Here is a 22,729-nt window from a genome sequence, read left to right on the forward strand (position 1 = left end):
CCGTCTTAGTAGCGGACTCATTGCAGAGTCTCTCCCCTCTGCTGGCTTTGAAGAGGTGAGCTGCCGTCACGTCTGTAGCCCTAAGGAGATGAATTCCACCAACAATCTGGAAGCAGATCCTTTCCCAACTGAGCCTGCAAGTGAGAATCACAGCCAACACATTGAATGGAGCTGTTGAGACCCTAATAGAGGACCTAGTTAAACCATATCCAGAGACTCCCGACTCCCAGAAATGCGGGTTGTTTTAAACCACTAAGTTTGTGGTAAATTGTAATGCATTCAGAAAGCTAGTAATGCATTCCGAAAACGAATACAGTGGTTCTCACTACAGCAGATACACTCACTGTTGCTATGCGTTACGAATTCTTAGTATTTTGTCACATTGTTCTTTAGTGTTTTGAACTTGGTATCAGTGTAAGAAAGAGGAACAATTTAGGCTTAATGGCTGCCGGATAAATAAAAACCATATAATGCTTAAATGATGATATTTCTTTCATTTGCTTTCCTCACTTAAATCCAAGAAAATCGAGACTGGTAAAGACTTAAGTGCTTAGGATTTTTAAAAATAGTTTTAAAAAATTTGAAACATAAAAGGTAGAGGAGATTGGAGTTCCCGACGTGGCTCAGTGGTTAACGAATCCGACTAGGAACCATGAGGTTGTGGGTTTGATCTCTGGCCTTGCTCAGTGGGTTGAGGATCTGGCGTTATCGTGAGCTGTGGTGTATGTAGGTTGCAGATGCGGCTCGGATCCTGTGTTGCTGTGGCTCTGGCGTAGGCCAGCGGCTACAGCTCCAATTAGTCCCCTAGCCTGGGAACCTCCATGTGCTATGGGAGTGGCCCAAGAAATGACAAAAAGACAAAAAAAAAAAAAAAAAAGAGGAGATCATGGGTATTCATGTACTCACTACCTGGACTTAATAAATGTTAACATTTTATAATTTTTTCAAAGCAAGTTGTAGTAAGCAGAATTATCCTCCACCGTTTTCCCTGCCCCTGTTGTACACATGGTATATAATCCCCTCCCCTGGAGTGGGGGCAGAACCTGTGAATATGACTGAATATCCTTCCTATGATTATGTCTTTTTATGTGGCATTTTTGAGATGTAATTAAGACCCCTAATCATTTGACCTTGAATTAGCAAAAAGGGAGATAATCTAGGGCAAGTTTGGCCTAATGAGATGAGCATGTAGAAGAGACCAGAAACAATAATAAATGCCTTCCTGCTGCCCTTGGAGGCACAAACTGCCATGTTGTGGCGAGGGCCACATGGCAAGTACTAGAAAGTGCACTTCAGTGGCTGAGAACAGTATTTGGCCAATAGTCAGCAGGAAAATGGGACCCTCAGTCACACAGCCACAAGGGAATGAATTCTGCCAACAAAAACCTTTTTATTAAACTATAATATACATACAGGAAATTACATGTATCATTCATAGGTATATAGTTTGATGAATTGTCAAGCATCAGCATACCCTATAAACCAGCCCTGGAGCTTGGAGGCAGTTCTTTGACTAGCTAAGCACCCAAATGAAAGCATGTCTGCCAGCATATTAATTTCAGTCCTGTGAGACTCTGAGCAGAAGACCTAACCAAACTTTGTTGGACTCCTGACCCATGGAAATTGTGAGCTAATAAATTTGTATTGTCTTGCACCACATTTATGGTAATGTGTTAACACAGCCATGGATACAGCTAAAGCCACGCCCCACCTTTTCCTTTCCCTGTTCTCTTGTCCCAGTTACAGTTAGAGTGAACGAACAGCTATACTGAAATCAGTGACTATCTTTTCCACTTAGGATTTTTATTTTTTTTCTGCATTTATATTTATCCATTCTGGTGGTGTTAAAATTTATTCCCATGTCTTTCGACAGTCTTTCCTTCGAAAGGCAGAGTCTTATTCTTCTCCCTTTAAGTAAAGGCTGGACCTAGTGACTCAGCTCTAACAAATAATATAATGGGAGTGATAGTTCTCAATTCTGAAAAATAGAAAACAATGGGAGTGGTGGTATCTGACTTTTAAGAAAAAGTCATAAAAGGCATAGTGACTTCTTCTCTTGCTTTCGTTTTCCATACTCTCTGGATTGTAATTTAAGACCCTTAATCAGCTTTATAGAGAGGTCCATGTAATGAGGAACTGAAGCCTGCTAATAGCCATGTGAGTGAGCTATTCTGGAAAGTGATCCTTCAGTCCTAATCAAGCCTTCAGATGATCGCAGCCCTGCCATACATTTTGATTGCAACCTCATGAGAACCATAACCCCTAGCTAAGCACCCTCTGAATTCTTGATCCATAGAAACTGTGTGATTTAAATATTTACTGTTTTAGGGAGTTCCCTGGTGGCTCAGCAGGTTAAAGATCTGGCATTGTCACTGCCGTGGCTTGGGTCAGTATTATGGTGCAGTTCAAACCCTGGGAACTTCTGCATGCCACAGACATGGGCAAAAAATTTTTTTAAAAAATTCATTGTTTTAAACCTATGTTTTAGGGACACTTACTTACATAGCCATAACCAATTATATATTTCTAAAATATATGGCATTATTTTGTATGTACAGAAACTCACACACAGTATTGACCAAAAGAAGCTGGATATAGAAGAATACATACTGTGTGATTCCATTTATATAAAGCAAAAACTAGGCAAAACTGACCTCTGATCTTAGAAATCCACTCTTGTGGGAATAGGAGCGACTGGAAAGTGTTTCAAGGCAGACTTCAGAAGTGCTAGTGCTTTTTTTTTTTTTCCTTGATTTCAGTGTTTGTTATAGGGTATGTTAATGTTTGAAAATTCATCAAACTATATACCTGTGAATGATACATGTACTTTTCTGTATTATACTTTTTAAAAATAGATACATACATGTCATTTTGTCATATCCTGTTGTAGCCTAGTGTCTTTTTGAGATTCATTCATGTTGATGCATGCCTTTGGAATTTACTCTTTTACTGGTAGATGACTTTTTGTTTAGCGTGTCTTCCTCTTTTCTCTTTTCATCCTTCTAAAGCCTCATATTAAGATCCACTTTATGAGTCTTCTGTAAAGCGCTCAGTGATGACCCTAGTCTGCCGTGATCTCTTTCCTCAGAATTAACGTAGCACTTACTAGCAGTGTTATTCACTTGACAATTTTTGTATATTATCTTTCATTAGGAGGACGTCATCTCATGATAAAGTAACATCCTCAATTACAATATAAATTCCAATCAGCAGTTCTATTTTAAACTTTAAAAAAGTTTTTATTTTCATCCTCAGGAAATGGATATATAATTTTACTCTTAGATAATGTAACTCTGCCTTAACCGCTGTCTCATTGTTACTCCTGCTGAGGGTTCTGTCTTCAAATATTGCTTCTTCAAAGCCGTGAGATTACAAAGCAGGGAAAACAGAACCTTAGCCTCAGTACTTGATCATGAAGTTTCATTATGGTAACTCTAAAGGAAGTTACTCTATTGTGTCTATTGTATCTATCTGCCTGCCTGCTAGCTAGCTAGCTATCTTATCTATCTTACCTTCCTCATCTACTTTAACTATTCACTCATTGATAGACACTTAAGTTGTTTCTATATATTGGATACTATAAACAATGTGGCTGTGGTCATAGGAGTGCATTTATCTTTTTGAATTAGTGTTTTTATTTTATTTGGATAAATACCAAGAAGTGGAATTGCTGGATCATATGGTAGTTCTATTCACGATTTTTTGAGGACCTTGCATACTGTTTTCCACAATGCCTGCATCAACTTAACATTCCCACATTCACAGTGCTGGAGGGTTCCCTTTTCTCTATGTTCTTGCAAACACTTATTCCTTGTCTTTTCGGGAATAGCCATTCTAACATATATAATATCTCATTGTGGTTTTGATTTGCATTTCCCTAATAAATAGTACTGTTGAGCAACTTTTCAAGTGTCTGTTGACCATCTATATGTCTTTGTAGAAATGAGATTTCAGATCCTCTGTCCCTGTTATAATTGGAGTGTTTGCTTTTTTGTTAAGTTGTATAAGTTCTTCGTATGTTTTGAATGTTAACCCCTTATCAGATACATGATTTGCAGATATCTTCACATTCAGTGTATTGCTTTTTGGTTTTGACGATGGTTTCCTTTGCTGTACAGAAGCCTTTTTAATATAGTCCCACTTGTTTATTTTTGCTTTTGTTTCCTTTGCCTTTGGAGTAACAAAAACATTTCTAAGACTGATGTCAGTGAAGTTACTGTCTTTTCTTTTAGGAATTTTATGGTTTCCGTTCTTATATTCAAGTCTTGAATCCATTTTGAGTTCATTTTTGTATAGGGTAAAAGATACTGGTCTAGTCTGATGCTTTTGCATGGGCTAGTTTTCCTAGAACTATTCGTTAAAGAGACTAGCTTTTTCTCCATCAAATGTACTTAACTTCATCAAGTTAATTGACCATATATATATATGGAAGTCCTAGAATAACAAATTTTAAAATTGTTTGTTTGACTTCTATGAAGTGTGCCATTGAAATTTTGATAGGGATTGTATTGAATCTGTAGGTTACTTTGGGTAGTATGCATATTTTAACTGTATTACTTCTTTTAATCTATTAACATGAACTGCCTTTCCTTTTATTTGAGTCCTCTTGAGTTTCTTTCATCAGTGTCTTAGAGTTTCCAGTGTAGAGTCTTCTTATCTCCTTGGTTATATATTCCTAGACATTTTATTCTTTGTGATGCACTTGTAAGTGGGATTGTTCCTTAATTTTTGATAGTTTGTTATTAGTGTATAGAAATGCCACATATTTCTGTATATTAATTTTGTATGCTGTGACTTTACTGAATTTGCTTATTAATTTTAATAGCTTTTTGGTGGAATCTATAGGGTTTTCTATTTATAATTTTATGAAATCCGCATCTTTCTTTCCAACTGGGATGTCTTTTAGTTCTTTTTCTTTCCTAAGTGTGGCTAGGACTTCTCAAACTGTGTTGAATAAGAATAGTGAGAGTGGGTATCATTGTCTTGTTTCTATCCTAGAGGAAAAGCTTTTCACTATTGAATATGATATGTGTGTGTTTATCAAATATGGCCTTTAATCCATTTTGAGTTTATCTTTGTGTATGGTGTTAGAGAGTGTTGTAATTTCATTCTTTTACATGTAGCTGTCCAGTTCTCCCAGCACTGCTTATTGAGGGGGTTGTCTTTTCTCCATTGTATATTCTTACCTCCTTTGCCATAAATTAGTTGATGGTAGGTGCATGGGTTTATTTCTGGGCTTTCTATCCTGCCCTGTTGATCTCTATTTCTGGTTTTGTTTTGTTTTGTTTTGATATCATACTTGTTTGATGACTGTAGCTTTGTACTATAGTCTGAGGTCAGGGAGCCTTATTCTTCTAGCTCCATTTTTCTTTCCCAGGATTGCTTTGGCTATTCAGAGTCTTTTGTGTTTCCATACAAATTAAAAAATTTTTTGTTCTAGTTCTGTGAAAAATGCCAGTGATAATTTGAGGGATTGCATTGAGTCTGTAGATTGCCTTGGGTAGTATAGTCATTTTGACAACACTGATTTTTCCAATCAAGAGCATGGTATACCTTTCCATCTGTTTGTGCAATTTCCATTTCTTTAATCAGTGTCATATTGTTTTCAGAGTACAGGTCATTTGTCTCTTTAGTTTTATGCTTAGGTATTTCATTCTTTTTGATGTGATGGTAAATGGAGTTGTTTCCCTAATTTCTCCTTCTGGTCTTTCATTGTCAGTATATAGGAATGCAATAGATTTCTGTGTATTAATTTCATATCTTGCAACTTTACCCAATTCATTAGTGAACTTAAGTTTTTTGGTGGCATCTTTAAGATTTTCTGTGTATAGTAACATGTCATCTGGAAACAGTGATAGTGGACATCCTTATCTTGTTCCTGATGTTAGTGGAAATTTTCTCTTTCTTTCTTTTTTTTGGGGGGGGGAGGCTATACCTGGGGTGTATGGAAGTTCCCAGGCTAGGGGTTGAATGGGAGCTGCAGTTGCTGGTCTACACCCCAGCCACAGCAATGCCAGATCTGAGCTGCATCTGTGACCTACATCACAGCCCACAGCAACACCAGACCCTTAACCCATTTAGCAGGGCCACGAATCAGACCTGCATCCTTCTAAGTACTAGTCAGGTTCGTTACCACTGAACCACAATGGGGACTCCTTAGCGGGAATTCTTCTACCTTTTCACCATTGAGAATGATGCTAGCTGTCTTTAGTTTTGGTCAGTTTGATTAGCATGTGTCTGCTTGGGTTGATTCTATATGGTATTTGTTATACTTCCTAGATTTGAGTGAGTGTTTCCTTTCCCATATTAGGGAAATTTTTGGCTATTATCTCTTCAAATATTTTTTTGCTTTTCTCTCTCTACTCCTTCTGGCACCCCTATAATACAGATGTTGGTGTATTTAAAGTCGTCTCAGAGTTCTCTTAGCCTGTCCTAATTTATTTTCATTCTTTTTTCTTTATTCTGTTCTGCATCAGTGGTTTCCACTAGTCAGTCTTCTACTTTGCTTATTCATCCTTCTGCTCCCTGTATTCTGCTGTTGGTTCCTTCTAGTGAATTTATTTTGGCTATTGTGTTTTTTATTTTCTCTTTGTTTAATCTTTAAATCTTCTATTTCTTTGTTACATGTTTCTTGTTGTTTACCTATTTTTGCCTCCAGTTTTTTTCCTAGGATTTTAGGTCATCATTACTCTAAGGTTTTTTTTTAATGTAGGTTGCTTATCTCCAGTTCACTTAAGTATTTTTCTGGGGTTTCGTCCTATTCCTTCATCTGGCTCATATTTCTCTGCCTTTTCATTTTTTATAGTTTTTTGTGTGGTCTCCTTTTGTAGCCTCTTTTGCTTCTGGTGTCTGCCCCATTGTGGGTAAAGATGAATCATTGGCTTGTGGCCGACTTCTTGATGGAAAGGCCTGGTGCCTGCCCACTGGTAGGTGGAGCTGAGTCTTGTCCCTCTATTGAGTGGGGCTTTGTCTCTGGATGTGATTAGAGGTGATTATGTGCCTGGGAGGACTTTAGGCAGCCTGCTTGGTGATGGGTGGGGCTCTGTTCCCTCCTTGTTTATAGTCAGCCCTGGTGAATGGGGCCTGATTTTTCTAAAATGTCAGACTCCAGGGGAGCTCAGGCCATAATTATTTCTGTGGGTGAGCCTCTACAATATAGTTATTTTCCAGGCTGTGGGTCACCCACCTGGTGGGTATGGGGTTGCTTATTTCATGAAAGCACCCTCCCTACCATCTTGATATGGCTTTTCTTTTTCTTTGGGTGTAGGATATCTTCTTTAGTAGCTTCCAGTCTATTTTATTGATAGTTGTTCAGCCATTAGTAGTAATTTTCATTTTTTTCTTGAGAGAAGTTGAGCTTGAGCCCTTCTACTCTGCTGTCTTGTTTCTTCTCCTGTGTATCTATTAACAGTCTTTGTTTTAAAGTCTATTTTGATGTGAATGTAACTACGCCAGCTTTCTTTCTTTCATTTCCATTTACATGGAATGTATTTTTTCCAAACTTCACTTTAAGCTTGTTTGTATCCTTTCTTCTGAAGCAAATCTCTTGTACAGCATATAGATGGGTTTTGTTTTTTATCCATTCAAGCCCCTCTATGTCTTTTAATTGGCAAATTTAGTTCATTTACATTTAAAACAACTTTTTTTTCCTTTTTATGGCCACACCTGAAGCATGTGAAAGTTCTCAGATTAGGGGTCATATTGGAGCTTCAGTTCCCAGCCTATACCACAGCCACAGCAATGCCTAGATCAGAGCCACATGTGTGACCTATGCTGTAGTTTGGGCAGTGCTGGATCCTTAATCCACTAAGTGAGGCCATGGAGACTATGTCACGTTCTCAACCTGCTGAGCCACAATAGGAACTCTTAAAATAATGTGGTTTTTTTTTTGGTATGTATTGCCATTTTACTAATTATTTTTGGCAGATTTTGTAATTCCTCTCTGTTCATTTCTTCTGTTTCTCTTCTCTTGTATTTTGTGTGTGTGTATGTAGTTTGTTTAGAGTCCTTTCTCATTTTCTTTTGTATATTTACTGTAAGTTTTTTCTGTGTGATTACCACGAGGTTTGCATGTAATGCCCTATGTAAGCAGTCATCTAAGTTGATAGCAAATTAGACTTGAACATATTCCATAGCTTTATCTTTTACTCTCCCCCATATTTTACACATTTGATGATGCCTTATATGTCTTTTTATTTTATCCATCCTCTAATTATGGTAATTTTAGTTAATTTTATTACTTTCGTTTTGTAACCTTCATGCTTTGTTTATAAGTAATGGATCCACCACCTTTATTGTATATTTACATTTGTTGTATGCTTTTTACTTTCATATGTGTTCTTATTATTAGTGCCATTTCCCTTCAGCTTACAGAGGTCTCTTTAATAGTTTGTGTAGGGCTGGTTTAGTGATGATGGACTATTTTAGCTTTTGCTTATCTGGGAAACTTTTGATCTCTCCTTCATTTTTGAATAATAACCTTGCTTGGAAAAGGATTCTTGATTGTATGTTATTTTCTTTCAGCATTTTCAGCATGTCATGCCACTTCTTTTTGACCTATAAAGTTTCTGCTGATAACTCTGTGGAGTTCCCCTTCTACATAATAAATTGTTTTTCTCTTATTGCATTCAGGATTCTCTTTTTATTCCTAACTTTTACTATTTTATTTATAATGTATTTTGGTGTAGGTCTCTTTGGGTTCATCTTGTTTAGAATGCAATGGCTTCCTAGACCCAGATGTCTGGTTTTTTCTCCAAATTTGGGAAGTTTTCAGATGGTATTTCTTCAAATAATTTTTCTGCCCCTTATCTTTCTATTTTTTCCCCCAAGACTCCTCTAATTACAAATGTTATTTTGCTTGATGATGTTTTAAAATTCCCTTAAAGTATCTTCACTTTTTAGTCTTTTTATTATTTTGCTACTGTGTAAGGGTGAGGTCCATTGTTTATTCTCCAGTGTCTTGATTCATTCTCCTACCTCATCCAGGCTGCTATTGAACCTCTCTAACATACTTTTTAGTTAAATTATGACTTCTGTTTGGTACTTTTAATATTTTCTGTCTATCTCTTTATTGAAGTTCTTAACTTTGTTCATCTGTTCTTCTCTTGAGTTTGGTGAGCATGTTTGCAGCCATGACTTTGAATATTTTTTTTTGGTGTAGTGCTTATCTCCATTTTACTTAGTACTTTTTCTGATGTTTTTTTGTTGTTCTTTCAATTGTTACATATTCTTTTGTCTCCTCATTTTTCATAATCTGTTTAGTTCTGTGTATTAGGTAAATAAGCTATCTCTTTCAGTCTTGGAGTGGCCTTATTTTGGAGATATCTTGTTGGGCTCAGAGTCAGAATATTGTCTAGCCATTCAAGGTAGGTAATCACTATGCCCTCCTGGGAGTCAGTAGCTACTCTGAGTTGCTGGTAGGTTGGCTGGCCTGCAGACTGGCTTATGGGCTTGGCTGCAACTGCTGTGGGACTCTGGTGGGCAGGGCTGGTCCCAAGATCAGCTACAGGGCTTGGATGCTGCTATTGTGGGGCTTGTGTTTGAGGCCCAACCCTGGTGCAGGGATGGCAGGACTCATATTGGTCACCTCCAGCTTTAATGGGTTAGATGGAGGGTTCTAAAAGATGCCCACCAGCACCTGCATTAGCAGTGTAGCCTGAGATCATAAATATGGTCTCCTCCAGTGTTTAGGTCCCCGGGGAGTATCCCAAGTGGTTCCTGCCTCTCTAGCAGAGGTTTTAAGATTAGTAAGTGGGTCTCCTTCATCTATGGTCCATGTACTTTTCTTTAAAATTTTTTTTTTAATTTTCTTTTTGGGGCTGCACCAGTGACATATAGAAGTTCCCAGGCTAGAGATCAAATTGAAGCTGCAGCTGCTGACCTACACCACAGCCACAGCAATACCAGATTTGAGCTGCATCTGCAACCCATGTCACAGCTTGTGGCAATGCCAGACCCTTAACCCACTGAGTGAGGCCAGGGGTTGAACCTGCATCCTCATGGATTGAATTCTTAATCCACTGAGCCAGAACAGGCACTCCCTGTGTGCTTTTCAATCTGGTGGTTTTGTACTAATTTTTAAGTTGATCAAGTCTGCATGCAAGCCCTTTAATAGGTTTTCCATTTCCTGCAGTTCCGTGTTTTTCATGGTTGTATTCCCTGTTTGTTTTCAAAGCTAGGTGTTGGGGGGGGGGGGCTCATATCTCCTGTGCGGGATCCAGGGGCTGAGATGCTTGATGTTGAGCTCAAATTCTTTGATCTGTAAGGAGAGTATCCATATGTTTGTGATCCCACCAGATTGTGGATCACCACAGCTGGGGTGTGGGTTTTCCTTGGTAAGACCATATCTCTGCCTCTCCTACCCATCTTAATGCTGTCCTTTTATCATTTGTTGTGGAAGATTTTTTCATCCAACGTTCAGGTCCCTTACTGAGGAAATTATTCCATATGTAGTTTGGATTTATTGTGTCTATGGGAGGAGGGGAGTTCAGGATTATCCTATGTGGCCATCTTGAACCCTTCCTCTCCTTTTACTTTTTTCTTTGACCATTGGTTATTTTGTATCATGTTGCTTATTATCTATGTAATTTTGAATTTTTCAAGTTTTCTATAGTTAATTTCTTTTTTCATACCATGTGGTTGGGAAAAAATTCTTAATGTGACTTTAATCCTTCTAAATTTAAGATTTGTTTTGTGGCCCAGCATGTGATATGTCCTAGAGAATGTGTCATTTGCACTTGAAAATAATGTATGTTCTTTTGTTTGGGGGTGGAATGTTCTATATATGTTTCTGTTATGTCCATTTCGTATAATGTGTCCTTTAAGGCCAGTGTTTCCTTGTTGATTTCCTGTCTTGATGATCTATCCATTGATGAAGGTGGTATTAAAGACCACTACTCTTATTGTGCTGCTGTCTGTTTCTCTCTTTAAATAAATATTAGTATTTGCTTTATGTATCTAGGTGTTCCTACATTGGTACATAAATATTTACAGATGTTATATCCTCTTGTTGATTGGCCCCTTTATTATTATGCAATGTGATCTGTCCTTTATTACAGTCTTTTTTTTTTTTTTTTTAAGAGCTGCATCTGCAGCTTATGGAGGTCCTAAGGCTAGGGATCAGAGTTGTAGCCACTGGCCTATGCCACAGCCACAGCAACACCTGATCCAAGCTGCGTCTGCGTCCTACACCACATCTTATGGCAACGCTGGGTCCTTAACCCGCTGAGTGAGGTCAGGGATCAAACCTGCATCCTTGTGGATACTAGTCAGATTCATTTCTGCTGAGCCATGACAGGAACTCCCTGTTACAGTCTTTGTTGTAAAGTTTATTTTGTCTGATATGAGTATAACTACTACAACTTTCTTTTAATTTCCATTTGCATGGTATATATTTTTTCCATCCCTTCACTTTCAGTCTATGTGTCCTTTCTTCTGAAGTCTCTTGTAGCAGCATATAAATGAGTCTTGGTTTTGTTTGTTTTAATCCATTCAGCCACTCTATATCTTTCGATTGGAGAATTTAGCTCATTTACATTTAAAGTTATATTTATTAATTGTACTTACTGTCATTCTGTTCATTACTTGTGAGCTCTTTTGTAGTTCCTGTCTGTTCCTTTATTATTCTCTTGCTCTTTTCCTTTGTGGTTTGATGGCTTTCCTTAGTGTTAATACTTAGATTCCTTTCTTTCTATCTTCGGTATATCTACTGTAGGATTTTGCTTTGTGGTTACCAGTGACTTTTCTTTGAGTTCCCTGATCCTTTCTTCGGCTTCATCTAAACTGTAGCTGAACCTCTTTAATGTATTTGAGTCCCATCCTGTGGGTTGTGGGTTGCTATGCCAACAGGGGAGGAGTTTATGGCAAGAGTGTGTCAGCCTCTCCTACCTACTTCAGTGTAGTTTTTTCTTCTTTGTCCAGTCTGTAGTTGTTACTCAGCTAGAGGAAATTGTTTCATATGTGTCAGTAGTTCAAAGGAAACTGCTCCATATGTGGTTGTATCCATAGAAAAATGTGAGTTCACTCTGTCTGGGAAAAGCATCTTAAGACCTTGTTTGGAAACCAGCGATTTCAGAACAGTTTACGAGCCATTTTACCGATCCTAGACTTGAGCTGCAACAGCCCTCAGCTAACCAGGATTCAGACTGGCCCCCATCTTGAATCGGTTCTTTTCCAATCCTGTTGCTGTTGGTCCTGAAGTCTGTTTTTTATAGGCGGACAAGACTGCTTGGTGTCTTCTCTGAGGTCAGCAACCAAGGGCCTGACTCCTGAGACTTCTCAGCTTTTACCCTGCAGGGCGTGTCCCCATGCAGAGATAGTTATACGACCCCTTAAATTTTGCTGGTATGTTGTGCTGTTTCACCTTACACCCTTAAACCTCTCAGAATTTACCAATGTCAGTGAATTTAATAAAAATAGTGTTCTACCCGTTAAAAAAAAGAAAAAAAGAAAAATGTGAGTTCAGGAACTTCCTCTGTTGCCACCTTGACCCAAAACTTCCTATATCCTTGACTCAATGTGAAATTGGATATAGACCAATCTCATATTTCTCAGATAAAGAATTGCTGTCTTAGATTAGACCATACACCTCGCATGCTAGGGAAGTATGTCACCTTCTAATGTTAGATATATAACACATTGGTTTTATCAGTATTTCTGACTTTTTTCATTCCTGAATTAATCTAACTTTATTTAGAAAAAAATTATCCCCTCATTTTGGAAAGGTATTCTTTAAATTTACTACATATTCTTTATATTTTTATATTTCCTAACAGTATCAAATCTATTAAATCTGCCAAATCACCATCAATAATGGATGTATTAATTTATACTTTTACAATATTGCAGAAATTGATATTTTCCTACTTTTAATTTTTTGCCAGTCTAATTGGTGAGAACAGCTTTTTTATTGTAATTTTAATTTGCAATCCCCTATCTACTAATAAAGTTGAACTTTTCTTTCATTTGTTTATTGGCCATTTGTCCTTAGCTGTAAACTATTCACCATTCTATCAAAATGTTTATTTTCTGTTGATTGGAAAGAATTATTTAAATATTTGGCGTATAATCACTAGCCTCTTGGAGTTCCCATCATGGCTCAGTGGTTAACAAATCTGACTAGGAACCATGAGGTTGCGGGTTCAATCCTTGACCTTGCTCAGTGGGTTAAGGATCCGGCATTGCCCTGAGCTGTGGTGTAGGTTGCAGACATGGCTCGGATCCCACGTTGCTGTGGCTCTGGTGTAGGCCAGCAGCTACAGCTCCGATTCAACCCCTAGCCTGGGAACCTCCATATGCCACGTGAGCGGCCCAAGAGATGGCAAAAAGAAAAAAAAATTCACTAGCCTCTTATCTAGGTTATAAACATCTTCTCCCAATATGTTAATTATATTTTAACTTTGATTATGGTGGCTTTTCTTCTGGGTAAATTACTAAGTTTGTGAAAGTCATATTTATTATGATTTTCTTTTTAACATGCTTTGATTATTTTTCTGAAAGTCTTTGCTACCTCAGGGTTATAGACATATTCTCCTATATTTTCTTCTAATTCTTCTTTGCTTTTCCACATTTATTTCTCAATTCATTTATAATATATGCTTGCCCATAACTGCATCAACCTCTTTCCCATTGTGGTTTATAAAAAGTTAATCATTCCTCCATTGATTTGAAATACCACCTTCTTTACTTACTAGATTATCTTTTATAAATGGTCTTATCTTCAGGCTCAAATCTGTTCTACTGACCGGTTTTCTTTTCCTATGTCAATATCACATTGCTTTGGTTTTCATAGGTATGTGTTTTTATATCTGAGCATATAATATTATATATCCTTTTGGTTGGACAGACATAGTTTGTACCATCTCCTTATACTAGTTTTCAGTACTTCCCCTTCTTTCTTTTACACTTAATGTTAGATATAAGATTAAGTATTTTTAATGCATTTCCATATATAAGCAACTGAAAGCAGCATACTTCTAGAGTTATGCAATGCCTTCCTACTTTTGACGCTGTTTATATAATAGCTTAAATCTCATTTAATTCTTACAGAAGAAGCAGTTTTTATCAGTTGATGTTTGTGATTTCTGGAGGACCAGATATATTGAACTACTTATTAGCATTGTTGGTTTGCCAGCATGGCTTTTAAGTACTAAGAGGACAACCTATAGAGTATGGTGAATACAAGCCAAGAAAAGAGAATATTTTAAGAATGAGAGAGTTGTCAGCTGCTCTCTGACAGCAGAGATCAAGAAGGATAATGTCTGAAAGGTTTTTATTTGATGAGTTTTTTTGGGAAGAATTATTTCCATTTTATAGAGCCATCTCTTCTTTTCTGATCCTACTGCTTCCACCCAAGCTTAGGTCTTTATTAAGAAAAGCACTCTGAGAGTTCCTGTTGTGGCTTAGTGGGTTAAGAGTCTGATTAGTATCTATGAGGATCAGGTTCAATCCCTGGCCTCGTTCAGTGGGTTACGGGTCTGGTGTTGCTGCAAGCTGCAGTGTAAGTCGCAGATGTGCCTTGGATATGGTGTTTCTGTAGCTGTGGTGTAGGCCAGCATCTGTAGCTCCAGTTCAACCCCTAGCTTAGAAACTTCCATATGCTGTGGGTGGCCCTAAAAAAAGACCCCCCCCCCAAAAAAAAAGCATTCTTACTGGCTCCTGTTCCTGGTATTGCCTCTTGCTAACTACCTGAGTAATTGTAGAATTATGGTTTTTTTTTTAATATATTTTTTAAGTGGAAAAATATTGTTCCTCCTTTTCGGCTTCTGTTAAATTGAATTTTAAGCTATATTGTCTCTTCCAATAGTATAGTGTTAATGTCAACTTTAAGTTACCATTTAAATTTTTCTCTATGTATAAATTATTTGGAACATTATTCATGATCCTTAAGCAGTGCCTGTATTTGCACTTACATTGAATTTTTTGGTGTTCTAAACCAGTTCCAAAGGATGATGATGTGATAAGACATATTATTAGGTTAAGAGAAAAGCTTGGTTGGCAAACTGTATTACCACAACGCAATTTGGAATACAGATGTTTCAAAACTGCAACTCAGAAGATAATTCTAAAGGTATTATTATATTTTATTCAGTTTTAGTATAAAAATTAATACTTGAAACTGTATTAATCGTCACTTTAGACAGTATATCAAAATCAGACATTACATTAATATCAAATTACAATCATTGTTTTGTGGGAAATGTTTATAAAAAGCATTTGATGTAATTTTGTTAATTTAAAGGCTGAAGAACAGATAAGACATCTCCCTGAAATTTGAATCTACTCTTACATTCCTGTTGATTAGTTTTTGTGATTTAACAAGAAATCCTTAAGTGCTTTGTAACATTCTGTCATTCTCATTTTATCATTCCTGGTACTGATTTTCTATTTCAGTATCTGTTTTCTTATCCTTGGCATTTTCTCCTTACCCATTAGCCTCCCCAGGAAAGTGTGTCTTGTCCACAGTCACATGACTAGAGGTAGAGGCTGTGATAAGAACTAAGGTCTGCCTCCTGTGACCTCATGTACTGCAGGTGATCTAAGATGGAAAAGGAGCCTCACTTCCTACTTTCAGATGAGGGATTCTCAAAGTGCAGCCCCCATGCAAGCAGCATTATTAACACTTTGCAACATATTAGAAAAACATATTCCCATCTTCACCCCAGACCTCCTAGATCTGAAGCTCTAGGGGTGGAATCCAGCAATCTGTATTTTATTAAGCTCTCCAGGTGATTCTAATGTACAACTGAGAACCACTGTTCTAGACCAGAGGTCAGCAAAATGTTTTTTTTGGAAAGAGCCAGATAATACTTTAAGCTTTGCAGGCTGTATGTTTTCTGTTGCAGTTACTGAATTCTGTCATTGTAGTACAAAAGCAGCAATAGTCAATGTATAAACAAATGAGTGTGGCTGAGTTCCAATAAAACTATTTTAAAGTAGACCTCTGGGCTTGGCCATGTGTATATCACAGCTGTAGACTGTTCTCTTGAGGATAAATGGTCTTCTGGTCATTATTCAGAGGCAGCATTAAAGTACATGCATGATAGAATCAGCTTCACTTAGTTTTGAATCTCTTTAATGCTCACTGTGTTGTTTTGGGCACATTCCTAACCTCAGTGAGCTTTAGTATCTTTGACCTTGAAATGGACATTGTAGTAGTAGTGCTCACCATGGAGAGCTATGAAAATTGAATGAGATAATGCTTGTGGCATGGAGCCTGGCAGGTAGTGGACATAGTAGTTTGAAAAAAAAATAGCTGTGTATGACTTTAATATCATAAGGCCATGATATTAAATGAAAATACCATGTTAGAGGTATAGAGTATTTTCATTTTTATGTGAAGAAAGAATTGAGAATATTAAAAAGACTTGTTTTTAACTGAAAGAATAATTTAATTGGAATATGTGATTCTTATGCTTCTATAATTGGATTATTTAATTATATTTATGATCCATTTAGAATAATGTTGTCTACAATAAGTTTCTAGTAACCTCAACTTTTTGGAGACAAAACTGAGAACAAAAAATGCCTTAGGTAGTCAAATAACTGTAACAAAGTTCATGTACTATATTAGTCATCATTCAGAGCTTATTTCATTTTCAGTTTTAAACTTATTTTTTAAGGTTTCTAGGGGATATTATATCAGAAGTCAAAATAAGAAAGCAAAACAGCCGAGATAATTGAGAAGAAACAATGTGCTCATGGAAGGAAAAATATTTTTGAAAATAAAACTGGATCCCCAATTTTGAATTACAATAAATAGAAATTGTTCAGTTCCTCAATTCATCAGATTCTGAAGGCATCACTAAGCTAGAACAAAGAATACTAAACGCTTTTTATAACAAAGTTTTATTTTTCAGAAGAGACTTTCATGTAGCGTTTTCATCAACAAAGTTAGAAGTTTCAAAGCTAAAAAATAAATTTCATTTAAAACTTTCTGATGCAGAACGACTTATTTCTTAATGCCAGGTTAATGAGGAAGAGGCATTTAGTATATTGCAATAGCTCAGAATGTGGGTTTAGAGTCATAGTGTATTCAAATCCCTGTTTTGCCACTTTGAGACTTTGTGGCTTTTCTAAAATCACCTAACTTCTCAAAACAGTAATTTCTGTATTGACTTAATGAGATTAAAAAGATAAGGCTTTGATCTCAAATTTAAGCGAATAACTGCAAAGATAATATGTGTGAAACACTTATTAGAAGGCATGTCATCAAGTTCTTTAGAAGATTGATGTTGTTGAGCTTTGACTTGACACAATTTGGTAGTAGCTTCATTCAGTTGTTTTTAAATCTATATTAACATTGTTTCACTTTACTGAGTAATCTGTTCAGCCATTTTACTATTTGATTTGATCAAGTGAATTAAATAAAATCTTTTCAACCTCAGAAACCTTTGAAAGATGATGGAGAATTTGTATATTGCCTCCCTCGGAAAAATTCTAAAGTTCTTTATAATCCGTATGATCTTCGGGTGGTCTCTGCCCACAGGGCTAGACATTGCAAAGAATTTTGGATTGTTACTGCTTCATTTATCTCAAAGGTAATATTACAGTGGATTTTATTAAGTTGCAGAATCATAATGAAAAAATATTACTCACTTTATAATTTAATTGGTTAAATTTATCTTTTGGGGTTTCAGACAAACCCAGTCATTTGATGAAGTTTGTGTTTAAGAACTTCCTTGGCAGGAAGTTTTTTTTTTTTTTTTTTTTTAATTTTTTATTTTTTAATTGTCATTTCCCCAATACAATTTCGGCAGGAAGTTTTTTTAATAGTAACATTGTTTTACTTTTTTGTAGAGTTTTAGGTTTGAGGATTCAATTTTAAGAATTATTTTTATGGAGTTCCCGTTGTGGCACAGTGGTTAACGAATCCGACTAGGAACCATGAGGTTTCGGGTTCAATCCCTGGCCTTGCTCAGTGGGTTAAGGAGCCAGCGTTGCCGTGAGCTGTGGTGTAGGTCGTAGACGCGGCTCGGATCCCTCATTGCTGTGGCTCTGGTTTAGGCCAGCGGCTGCAGCTCCGATTGGACCCCTAGCCTGAGAATCTCCATATGCCGCGGGAAACGGCCGTAGAAAAGGCAAAAAAAACCCAAACCAAAACAAAAAGAATTATTTTTACCTCTCAAATACTGTATTAATATATTAGTGTAATTTTTTAAAGGAAGAAGTAAAACTAACAACGACAACAACAACAAAAACAGGCATTTGCTGGCCTAACAGGATTTGTAAAAATAAGGGAGTATTTACTCAGATTTGCAAGAAACTTCATTCCCAGATGTAGGAATCTCCCTATTATATTTTGACATAGTACTTTGATACTTACCACAAGTTATAATTATGCAGTTATTTGTTTTGATCATTTGTTTAATGTCTGCCTGCCAGCCTCTGCCCTTCCAGCCTCCCAGTTAACCTCTGTGTGGGTAGGACCACATCTAAATGAAGTCGATCTGTATGTGCAGATACGGAAACTCCTCTAATACGCATTATCAACTGGAAATGGAAGAAACACATTCTATATAAATAAAACTGTGCGCATAAATCCCTATGTGCTGATACAGGCACCTTGTATTTATGAAGAAATTTAAGAAAATGTTACCTCTAGGTGGGGGAGAGAGACTCTTGGAAAGAGATGAAGAGCAGGTTGTTTCGCATGTCCAAGTGAGATATCTGGCTGGGTAATGGGATTGTTACCCAGTTTGAAACTACTATAGCCCTGTAGTTAAACTTAAGTTCACAAATATTACTCTGTAGAAAACATGGGAGTTACAAGACTTAAAAATGAATACTGATTTGTGAAAAGTATCTCAGGGTGAAGAAGTTTCTCTCATTCTCTCTCTATTGGAGAACAAGAAACAGTTTTAAAAATGGCAAGTATAGAAGCAGTGTGTAAGGAGAACTCAAATTTGAGTGTAGATGCGGTGGCAGAGGCCAGATGTAGAAAAAGCTTAATAATAAAGGCAGTTAGTTAGGAGCCAAATACAGGTTTTCTTAACTTCTTGACAGTAGTGTATATTTTTTTCAAGAAGTAAGGTCATGTTTTGTGCTTTAAATGTGCAGGTTACTAAAACAGGTGGTGTAGAAGAAACAGAACTTGTACCTTCTTTGGAATGGCTACACGAAAGACGATGTTACTATTTATTACAGCAATTCAAGATATTTTCCCATTTTCGGTGAGATGAATGAAACTGAAACCAATTATTTGTAGTATGATCCTGGTGAAATTGCAATTGCCCAGATAACAGCTGAGTTCTACTGCAGTAATGCCATATTCATGGAGCATTTTATAGGAAGTGGGGTATTTCATAAAAATTTTTTAGATAAGGGAAGTGTACCTATTTAAAATCTTAATTTCAATCTTTTTGGATAAACATTGTAAGAAAAAGATGTTTTATACTTAAGCCAATTTAAGTCGACTATGATTAACTTACCTTTTGCTTTTCATTCATTTATTCATTGAATAAATATTCTTCAAGGTCTGCTAAGAACCAAGCATCCTTCTTGATGCTTGGGATACTGATTGAACAAACCAGTGTCTTGCTTTCAAAGAACTTAGATTATAGTGGATGAGAAATAATAAAAGGAACGCGTGACTGTGTAATGTCAGGTAGACATGAAATATTATGAAGAAAAACAAAACAGAATTAGGGAGGTGGAGGCAGCTTGTTGGTTTAAGGTCATCATTTTTAAATTGATCTAGTTGTAAGTTACATCACATCACATCAGGATTCCTGAGACTTTTTGAACAGAGTAGTTCTACCTTCACAGAGTAGTCCCAGAATGATGTTCTTGCAGTGTGGGTATCTGGTTTGATAAACTTTTGTTTCATCTCTAATGCCTGTCTTTTCTTGTTCCTGCTGCTATCTGCTATATACTAGGAAAAGAGATAACGTTTTAAATAGTTAGATTTAATATGGTAAGTAGTTGGCTAACTAAAAACCTCAGGAACTTTTCTATAAGAGAAGTAAATGGATTGTGTGGCAGAGAGGTTATTCACTTACTAAACAAATGTTTATTATGTTACATGTTCTGTTACACTGTTATGGGCACTGGAGACACACCTGGAGAAAAAATATACAAGGTCTCTGTTCCTATAGATCTCACATTCTAATAGAGGAAGATAGATAATAAATAAGTACATAAGTAAATAAATAGATTTCAGCTCGTGGTAAGGGCCAAAAAGATAATAAAACAGAGGTGTGTGTGTGTCTTGCTACTTTAGATAGGATGGCCAGAGATGTGTTTAAGCAGAGACCTAAATGATGAAGAGGACACATCCCATGAAGGGTCTTGAGAGAGAAGCATTCCAGGCAGAGAATACAGCAAGTTTAAAAGTTCTGAGGCAGGAACAAGTTTAATGTGTATTCAAAGGTAGAAATGTTAAGAGGTTGGTAGAAGATGAAGCTGGTTTTGTTATTGTTTGGAACCTAACTTACATGCAGTGTAGAGTTAACATTTGAGAAGTTTCTTTTTAAGAATGTGTATGATACTTGCATCCTTGTAAATTAGGCGCTATTAGTGAAGCTAGAAGTTTCTGACTCTAGATTATTAGTGTGTGATATTATCCAAGGGATTACTTTCTATATCTGTTTATTTAAAGTGTCATTGTTGCACTTTCCCCTGGTGTCCTTGCCTTGTAATAAATCCTCAGGGTCTATTCTGCCCTAAATAATTTTCATTGACTAGGCTTTGGAAACCTAGTTGGGACTGGGGCAAGAATCATTGTTTTATATGACGTTTGGCATCACTATGTCCACAGCAAAAATGAATCATTTTCTTCATCATATGTTAAGAAAAATGTAAGTTAAATTTTTGTCAACTTTACAGCTGCATGCAAAGCAATGAGACTAGAACATACCCTCACACCATGCACAAAAATAAACTCAAAATGGCTGAAAGACTTAAATATACGACAGGACACCATCAAACTCCTAGAAGAAAACATAGGCAAAACACTCTGACATCAACATCATGAATATTTTCTCAGGTCAGTCTCCCAAAGCAATCGAAATTAGAGCAAAAATAAACCCATGGGACCTCATCAAACTGAAAAGCTTTTGCACAGCAAAGGAAACCAAAAAGAAAACAAAAAGACAACTTAAAGAATGGGAGAAAATAGTTTCAAATGATGCAACCGACAAGGGCTTAATCTCTAGAATATATAAACAACTTATACAACCCAACAGCAAAAAAGCCAATCAATCAATGGAAAAATGGGCAAAAGACCTGAATAGACATTTCTCCAAAGAAGATATACAGATGGCCAGCAAACACATGAAAAAATGCTCAACATCGCTGGTTATAAGAGAAATGCAAATCAAAACTACCATGAGATACCACCTCACACCTGTCAGAATGGCCATCATTAATAAATCCACAAATAACAAGTGCTGGAGGGGCTGTGGAGAAAAGGGAACCCTCCTGCACTGTTGGTGGGAATGTAAACTGGTACAGCCACTTGGAGATACCTTAGAAATCTATACATAGAACTTCCATATGACCCCGCAATCCCACTCTTGGGCATCTATCCGGACAAAACTCTACTTAAAAGAGACACGTGCACCCGCATGTTCATTGCAGCACTATTCACAATAGCCAGGACATGGAAACAACCCAAATGTCCATCGACAGAGGATTGGATTCGGAAGATGTGGAATATATACACAATGGAATACTACTCGGCCATAAAAAAGAATGACATAATGCCATTTGCAGCAACATGGATGGAGCTAGAGAACCTCATACTGAGTGAAATGAGCCAGAAAGACAAAGACAAATACCATATGATATCACTTATAACTGGAATCTAATATCCAGCACAAATGAACATCTCCTCAGAAAAGAAACTCATGGACTTGGAGAAGAGACTTGTGGCTGCCTGATGGGAGGGGGAGGGGGAGGGAGTGGGAGGGAGTGGGAGCTTGGGCTTATCAGACACAACTTAGAATAGATGTACAAGGAGATCCTGCTGAATAGCATTGAGAACTTTGTCTAGATACTCATGTTGCAACAGAAGAAAGGGTGGGGAAAAAAATGTAATGTATACATGTAAGTATAACTTGATCCCCTTGCTGTACAGTGGGGAGAAAAAAAAAAGAATTGTTAAAATTGAGGCAAAGTAAATTTTGGCTTAAAAGAAAACAGATTTGAATAAACTATAACAAAAAAAATTTTTGTCAACTTTAAATTTGTAGATTTGTTTGTATTTTGTACTTGATTTTTAATATATTTTCTAATTTTTTATCAATAATGTAACAGGTTATATTTACATAGAAAATTAATGACCTAAAGTGGTCATGTCATGTATGTAGTGCAGAGGTGTGTACACAGTAACAAGCATCATTGTTCCTTTTTTACCTCATGAACTTTCTGGACGATTAATTTCTCTGGCCTGGTGCGCATACTCTTGAGGTACCATGACTGGATTAGAGTGAGATAGGAACTTCTTTTGAATGCTTCTTTGGAGCCTGGTTCAAGTTGCCAGATTTGTCTGAGCATTTCTTGTCCCCACGGCCTCATCACCAGATTCTTTTTGAACCACTCAGGTGGCTCCAGGGCTCCTTCAGTCTTCTTTGATTCAAAATCAACCCCTGAAGTCACTGCCTGGTTGTTTGGCCTCCTGGGCATTCCTATCCCTGCTAGTTTCCCCTCCCCGCTCACTCTTACCTACTGCATCAGGAATCTCAGTTTGGCACGTGAGTATCACATCTTAGCATTTGTTTAAGAGTGATTG

The 22,729-nt window shown here is 36.9% G+C and overlaps 1 protein-coding gene across 1 annotated transcript in view; it reads left to right on the forward strand.

The window, feature by feature from the left end:
- Nucleotides 1–22,729, forward strand: part of DNAH14 (dynein axonemal heavy chain 14) — a 319,091-nt gene that overhangs the window by 18,268 nt on the left and 278,094 nt on the right. Inside the window, 3 exon segments of the mRNA XM_047754627.1 lie at nucleotides 14,937–15,067; nucleotides 17,385–17,537; nucleotides 19,057–19,169. Of these exon segments, the coding sequence (XP_047610583.1) occupies nucleotides 14,937–15,067; nucleotides 17,385–17,537; nucleotides 19,057–19,169 (397 nt within the window).

Source organism: Phacochoerus africanus, chromosome 12 (genome assembly GCF_016906955.1).
Source record: "Phacochoerus africanus isolate WHEZ1 chromosome 12, ROS_Pafr_v1, whole genome shotgun sequence".
NCBI classification, from domain to species: Eukaryota; Metazoa; Chordata; class Mammalia; order Artiodactyla; family Suidae; genus Phacochoerus; species Phacochoerus africanus.